Raw genomic sequence first — 8,476 nt, forward strand, 5'->3', positions numbered from 1 at the left:
CACCATGCAAACTACCCATAAACAGTGAAGCAGACTTTCAAAACTAAACCTCTTTCCGTTTCATAAAGATAATTTTAATTGGCTTCGACAGGTTATGGATTACTCAGGCAAATGGTAAGATTGGAGTAAGAAAATGATTTTTGAATTCATGATACATGTACATGTAGTTAGACTTTCCTTGTTAATTATACTCTAGACCACATTATCTTCTTCATACCATTCTTCATCACATGTACATTAACATGTGTACCTCTGTACAAAAGATGTTGGTGTTAAGAGAATAAAAATATACATTTATGTACCAACACCATTCACATTTCATTCATATGTACCCTAATTTGTATTGTACTTTTGACAATTCCTGACCGTAGGTAATATGTGTATGTCTACATGTGTATCTCGAAAATATTCAACGGTTAACTGGTTAAATATGTTTCAAGTAATTTCTTCTTGAAATTTAGAAATATGTAAGAAAGTCTTTTCTTATTTCTTTAAGGATTATTTTCAATTTTTGACTTAAGTTATGCAACATAACAAACTTTGGGTAGTCGTTTCTTGAGCTGTGAAAATTACATACAGCATGTTACCCAATGAAACTCTATTAAATTATTAGGCCAAGGAAAAGCTCCATTAGCAGTAAGCTCTTAATAAAAATTGAAATTCAAAGGCTTTTTAGGCTTAATCTATACTTAATTGCAGATTTGTCGGCCACAAAACACCACTGCCTCATTGGCTAACATGTATCAGGCCTTCCATTCAGAGGCGGTACCTGGTACATGTACTTTTACCCTTCTATACTACATGTACTAACAGGTACCTCAAGAATTTTAAAATTTCATACATTTTTATTAAACAAAATGATGAAAAGTACCTCCTACAAAACCAAAGGTACCTGCATTGCAAAAAAATAATGAAACCCCTGTGTATACATAGTCTGTACATGTATTTCTTTATTTAGATTTTTTAGTTAACATGTTTTGTACATGTTATGATGTACAGTGAACAATCAAAATGAGCTACACCATTATGATATGTTACATGTTCACGATGGTGTAAAGAGCAGAAATACAAAATTTAACTTCTTGCCAAAAGTTGTGTAGCTGACAGATTACATTATTTCAACTTGCTCTCAAATTTAGGGTGTTACAATGTTAAATCAGACTGGTCCAAAAAAAAACACAATTTACACAAAATCTATTGCTACATGTAGTTGCCCTTATCATACACAACGACTTTGCAAGCACTCATCTTACATGTATATCTATTGTATATCGTATACATTACCTTGGACATCAGGACCTTCTTCAACTTCATATTCATCTTTGAGGAAATGATAGGAAGCATCAGAGATGTGGACTTTCCCAGGCATCCCAGAAGATTCCATGGTGTTAGCTAAGGTAACATCATTTGACCATACATCAAACTTGAATCTTCTAGTACCTACAATACCACAAAGAACAGTTCCTGTGTGAACACCTACTCTCATGTTCACAGATTCATTATTATCTTCATCAAATTGTTTGATGGCCTTGATCATTCCAAGACCCATTTCTACACAGCATTGGGCATGGTCATCTTTTGGTTCTGGACAGCCAGACACACAATAGTAACAATCACCTAGAGTACTAATCTTCTCACATCCACATTGAGTGCAAAGTGCATCAAATCTACCAAACAAGTCATTTAAAAGCCCTACAAGATGTTCAGCTGTCTTGTTTGAACTCATTTTAGTAAATCCAACGATATCAGCAAATAATATACTAACATTATCCATGGTACTCATATTAAAAGGTCTAAATATGATTTCTCCCTTTTCATGATGTTTATGTTTTGAGAGGCGTTTTTTAGTTCTTCCATCATCAAGTTCATCATCAGCTTTATCTCTTTTCGAGTCCATTACTTCCAGAGCCACTTTTGGAGGCATAAGAGAATGAATCATTTTTTCCTTAATTTGCTTTTCTATTTGCAGATCTCGCTTGGCCATGACAGACTGTCCAATTTTCCAAAACGTGCTGCGACGTGTGACTTGAGACATGACAAAAATGTGTATGCCCATGATATGAATGCATAAATGCAACAATGCTTTTCCTACTATAAATGTTATATTTTGCATTTCTGTGTGTTGCAATGCAACTAACACTTCATACAGAATTGAATGTGTCACTCCTATTCCAATAGCGACAAAAAGAGGCATTGGCATGACAGCATACATAACAAGTAAAACTTCTATTGAAGCTGTGAAACTACCAATTGTTGATAAATCTGACTCTTTGTAAAAAAACTGAATTAAAATTGCTGTACATAAAACTATGGTTAAAACGATAGAAGTTTGTAAACAAAACCTCTCATAAAATGATGTATAAGTAAACCAAAGTATAAGAGCAACAAATCCTAATAAAGCTAAAGTTCCCCCTAAGAAATGTGTCCACTGAGTTGTTTTTTTCACTCCAAAAAATATGCACCAAGCTACACATGCCATTATTATGTAAAATAGAGCATACTGGAATCTTTTCCGAGTCTGAGGAAAGTAACTTTTCCATTGCTCTTGTTCCAGTGCTTCAGAGTCAAACTTGGGATTCCACCAGCTTCCCGAGGCCCGCTCAAATAAAATGGGCCATGAACTTCTCTTTCCCATGTTTGGTAATGTGCTTCCTATGGATCTGTTCTTCACAGGTGACTTAATTTCCAAGTCCACAGCTTGTTTTTCCTGATGGAAGTGGGCAGAGTTCTGGGCCATTTTGAGTTTGCCCAAAATCACAATTCTATCCCATAGCAATTTCTACCCACTTAGTCACGACCTGCAACAGATAGCAAATGCACAATAACCTTTGTTCAGATCCAATTCAGACAGAAATCAACTTAATGCCTTCACAACGAAAATGTATAACAATTACTGAAACTGCAACTGCCCAACGACCGAAGGTTTACCGTTTAGCCTTTAGGCTCCTTACAAATTTGCTTCAAGTCCCGGCATAGAATTTCAATTTAATTAAAATCTCATAATTCTTTACGCTTGAAGTCATTTATTCCATCGACGTATTAAAGCAAATATTACCTCTTTGAAGGAACTTGTTTACGAAATGGATTTTAATAATCCACCGTGTCTGTCAAATGTGTGTGCCAAGCGCTGCGATGAAAAAGATTAACAGAGGGAGGCTGCATTACACATGGAATAGCCAATACCCAATACACAACGCGGGATCAATCAATGATCAAACGAAGTCTCAAAATAGCCAACAAAGATAAAAATAGCTTCATTACTACAGTATATTTAAATGCGTTTTAAACGCGTTTATCTTTCAGGGCTGAATTTACATCAACTTAGAGTTAGAATAAATTTTTAAGATACGAGAGATTTTAAAGAGCAATAAATACAAATTTTGTTACTATCCATCTAAAGCCGTGGTCTAGCTTACCTTTCAAATAGACGTTGGTCACTTAGAAAAATAACAATATACCCTTTTTTATGAAAATGCACATGTTAACGCTAGCTTATCTTTAAACGGGGAAGAACTGTACATAATAACTTTCGGGTCAAAGTTAAGAAATAAGTATGTGGCACACCTGAATCAAATTTGGCCACTTGGTAAATTTCGTCGGTAATTAACTTGGTAATTAACTTCATGTGACTGTTCTTTAACTTTTCCTTCAAATGAGTTTCAATTTTGATGATTTTTTAAAACACTTGTTTGTGTGTACATTTATTTACTGTATGTAACAATTGCACATGATCAAACTGTAGGTTATTCATGATCTTTTTTTTTTGTGTACGCTGTTTTTAATGAAAAAGTGTATTTTTCTCGAGGACCAAATCATTGACTTTGGTACAAAAATTAAATTTTCGATTTGACCTAAACTACGCCAGTCTCCTGGGGACCCCCCCCTCCCCCCCGTCTGCGAGTTAATGCACAAAATATTTCTACAGAATTTAGGCATGCATGTAAAGAACCAAGGCCTTGGTTAAAATTTATTTCATCATGCACTTTTTTACTAAAACCTCAAACATACAATTACTTAATATTCGGCTATATACACTGAAAACAACAATTCACTTTTTTTTAATATAGAAAAAAAAACGAAGAAAACCGATTGACAAACTAAAGAAAAATACGATGATAGTCAGATTGTTTAGCCAATATTTCTAGTAGTTACATTTACAGAAAAATCATAACTTTGATTGTTTTAAATCTGTTCACAAATCTACGAAATTGCGTAAGGCAAAGTCAATTTCACACACTTCCGGTCTTGAGTTCATGTCATAGGCGGTTCCAGGATGTTAGGTTAGGGAGCACCGAGCAATCGAGGCGGGAACATTGTGTTTGTGTGTGTATGTGTGTGTTGGGAGGGGGTAGAATTTGTGAAAGATTTTCCACGAAGAAATTATTTTCTCGATTTTAGGGGGCATACAAACGGCACGCCTTCGCTTGGATCCTTGTCTGTATAATCTCACGTGAATAAATAAAAAAAATTGAGGGGCCGATAATATTCTATACTATTCATTGCTTGTAATCGAAAAAGAATTATTCACCCTTTTTGTATTTGCATAGCTAGTAAATAAAATAAATGAGTGCCATATGAATTTCGCCTGTATAACTGCGTTCAGTGTTGGTAGAGTGCGCAAGTGTCTAATTTCATTTTTTTTTATTTTGTCTTAAAGAAATTTGTCCAGAAGTTGGGTAAGGTAGCTGCCTCCTCAGCGTCAATGGAATGCGGTATAGCGTATATCCAGGCTTGTGTCTGCATGCTAAAGCTTCATATAAGATAGCTGGCATAGCTTTCATTTTAAAATTAATATAATATTTTACCAATATGGTTTTATACGGGAAATGAAAACTACTGAGACTTAAGATAGTGCGTATGATTTTTTTTTCGAAAATATTTTCGTCCACCGCCGGACATTTCATTCAATAAAAAGTGAAATACGATTCCCAGAAACTTTGATGCAAAAGAAAGTACGATATTTATTTTTATTTCATTAAACAACCGAGCCGATAAGAAACCAAATAAGAATTAAATTTTATATTTTACTCTTTTCTCCTGTTCGGTAATTTTGTTATTTCTTACGAAGTCTTTAGGAACAGAAGGTCTCGTTTTTTTAAATCTAAGGTGTGGCCTTAATATACTGGTTTCCTCATCATGAAGATAGTTTGTAAACACTAGCGATTGTTATTGTTGTTGTTGTTTTATTTTTAGAGGATAAATTATAAAAAGTTACAGGAATAATTCTCACTCAAAAACAAAACAAAAAACCCCCAAAATTATGGATTTTAAATCAATTCAGCATATGATGTCATCCTCTCCAATTAAAAATATCAAACGATTTCTTTTTACAGACACTTAAAAAAAAACAAATAAAATCAGAATCCTTGTAAGTGAGACTAGTATTATTCACATGAGAAACAGTAAGAAAAAAATGCTTTGGCAATTTTTTCGACGTTCTAGCTATATTGAACGTTGTTAAAAAAGTTTCTTAAAATATGTTAATATATATGTATATATTTTTAAACAGAAGAAATAGTATAAAAGAATATTGCAAAATATTTTAGAGTATTTTGCAAATTGAAATTATTGCTTGTCTACAGGACTTTGTACTTTGCATGAAACCATTACCGAAAAACAAGAAATTGTTTAGTGTGGCCTTAATTCCTCTTACTTCTAGATCGCAGAATATAAATTTTGCAGACATAAACTAGAAAAAAAGGCTAGAAATCCACACGATTTCCATGAAGCGAAAGTAATTTATAAATGATAATAGCATAGTGAGGGAGAAACATGTATGAAAAAGGATACTTTTATTATGCAAGAAAAGTTCCAATATTCCAGTAAAAAGACATATATGTATGAGTAAAGGTGTAGAATTTTTTTATCAGGAAAAATAGAAGAGAGTGAACAATTCAACTTTTTACATCGTTTAATTATTATTATTTTTTTTCATAAATTGTTTTAAGATACGTAAAGATATTTAAAATTGAATCCAATTTCTAACATTATCTCAGAACAGCAGACAATAATAAAACTTCTGAATTTTCTAATAATAAACAAATAAAGCGTTGCAGCAGTATGCAACAAGAAAACACATCTTAAAACAATTTATGAAAAAAAAAAATAATTAAACGATGTAAAAAGTTGAATTGTTCACTCTCTTCTATTTTTCCTGATAAAAAAATTCTACACCTCCACTCATACATATATGTCTTTTTTACTGGAATATTGGAACTTTTCTTGCCAATTTCTAACATTATCTCAGAACAGCAGACAATAATAAAACTTCTGAATTTTCTAATAATAAAAAAATAAAGCGTTGTAGCAGTATGCAACAAGAAAACACAACAACAAATATATATATATATATATATAACAATTGTGTACAAGTTCGATCTACCTTAATTCTATTTTGACCATTCCCTACCTGTTCTGAGAAATAAATCCAATGCTTAATTGTGAAGCAGTGAATATCCCACTAGACTATACAGCCCTTTCAATAAATTGCTGCTTATTTTTAGCTAGAAATGATTTATTTATAGAAACATTCCCCATCAAAACGCTGAGGATATGCAATTTGTCATGTAAAAATAAATTAACACACACATCAAATGTATAACTCCGATGTTATAGATAAGCCAGAGATAGGTATTTTATATTATACAGCGGTGATTTTTGTTAGCGGTATTTATAGACTCTTTAATATTCTTTTAAAGCACTACGATAAGTCAGTTAAAGATTGAATGAGAGTATAAGTATGCAATATTTCGTTTTTAACTTTAGATTAGATTTGAAGCAACTAAATCAATTGATCCCACCCTCCCCCTTTAATTTGTCTTGTTAGATTTGTTTTACACTGTTTTACTGTAAACTGTTTACTGTGTTACAGTGTATCCATTTGCACCATGGAAACTGATTTATTCAACGGTTCATAGTTTTCCTTTCCTCGTTTGTCTACCCCGGACTTGACTTTTATGAGCAACTCGGCGGGTGTTTCTAGAATACAGAGAACGCTTACCCTACCGGTGCACTTGGTCCATGTTCCTAGTTTTTAGTGGAGTCCGAGTTGTTCATTTGCTTTTGTTACTTTGTATGTATGATATTAGTTACTTTATGTTCTTTGTTGTGTATGTCTGTTTTCCATGTCTGGTCTTTGTCCCTGGATTACATTCTTTTGATTACCGCTATAACCTTGGTTCCCATGATTACTCTTTGATTACCGCTATAACCTTGGTTCCCTTGATTACTCTTACAGCAAGTGACCCATAATCAACACCGTTAATTTTGGACTGGTTTACAGAAAGCTTAACAGCAAACATACACATATTCATCGAATTATCGTACAACCCAATTTCTACTAAAGTGCCGTATTTATATACTACTTTTATACATTTTGCCATGGGATTTTTTCTTATATCATCAAAGACCTTGATACAGCTTCATTTTAACGGGGCGTTCATCGCTCTCGTCCTCGGTTTAATGCTAGCTTTATGTTCGCTTTCAATTTCAGTTTCGGACTGTACTCTGGCTTCATCTGTGTCGTCAGACATTCCAATCGTATCTGTGCCCATGGTTTGACTTCAAGTACTTAGTCATCATTTTTATTAATGATGATTTGATACTTACGAAATATTAGACGCTGCTCCGAGCATAAACTCGACCGAGTGCTGAGCACACGAAGATGTACTGGATATGCTTCACAGTATCATTAAGTTTAAATTAAACTATCCATTTATTTACTTCAAATTCTTTTTAATTTACATCCTTTATACGTCCTCGCTTTAGTGTCCTCGAGGTATCCTTAAAATGGTTATTTCTCAAAATGATGTAATATGTTTGAATAAACGGAAACTTTCCATGAAGACAATGAACTTTAAAGAAAAAAAACATGCCCAAACGTTCTTCGAGAAATTATAGGATAAAGATTTAGGCGGCAAGAATGTACTTCTATAAAGGGGACATATCATTTTAACTGAATTCTTTATTTCTGATAGTGCACGGGTTTAGCTGATGTTTGTAGCTGCATGTACTTGTTGAATAATGGTATTGGTCAAGGAGCGTAGCAGCTGGTACGACAAGTACGACTAGCGCCATGCACCAATAATTTTCGGCATGTCGTACCTTAGGTTTTATACTCGGTAACTATAAACAAATTCAAGCATCGCAAGGCGACTTCATCTTCCCGTCATCAGGGTGCTACGACTCCGTTGTTACATTTGCAGCAACATCATTGAAGTGGTCCTGCCTTATATACGTACTGTATATGTGTGTGTATGTCTGTATGTGTTTTGTTTGTTTTATTTTAAATTTTGTTTGTTTTTGCTGCTATCAAGTCGTTGAGCTGTCGTCAGAAAGTTGCTTCCTATAGATGAAAGCGGTCTCCTTGTCTGGTATAGTAGACTATGAAATATTTATTAATGAAAACGCAGCGACGCCACAAGGCAGTTTGAAATTACCCTTATTAGATCAACACAGAAAAAAGATATTACTTATA

The 8,476-nt window shown here is 33.6% G+C and overlaps 1 protein-coding gene across 3 annotated transcripts in view; it reads right to left on the reverse strand.

Annotated features, from left to right (window-relative positions):
• LOC148605503 (adenylate cyclase type 9-like) overlaps positions 1-6,528 on the reverse strand; it is a 34,744-nt gene extending 28,216 nt beyond the window's left edge. Inside the window, exons 1-2 of one of the 3 annotated variants that reach the window (XM_088548145.1) lie at positions 6,410-6,528; positions 1,285-2,798 (exon numbers count right to left, since the gene is read on the reverse strand). In XM_088548145.1, coding sequence (XP_088404271.1) covers positions 1,285-2,737 — 1,453 coding nt within the window. In that variant the 5' untranslated portion in view covers positions 2,738-2,798; positions 6,410-6,528. Of the gene's footprint in view, positions 1-1,284; positions 2,799-3,055; positions 3,148-3,416; positions 3,515-6,409 lie in introns of those variants that run through there. The other 2 variants (XM_088548146.1, XM_088548144.1) reach the window with 2 other exon arrangements.
• Positions 6,529-8,476: the final 1,948 nt, after the last annotated feature.

Source organism: Perna viridis, chromosome 10, assembly GCF_037379345.1.
Source record: "Perna viridis isolate PV_CMFRI_1.1 ecotype Kerala chromosome 10, ASM3737934v1, whole genome shotgun sequence".
NCBI lineage: Eukaryota > Metazoa > Mollusca > Bivalvia > Mytilida > Mytilidae > Perna > Perna viridis.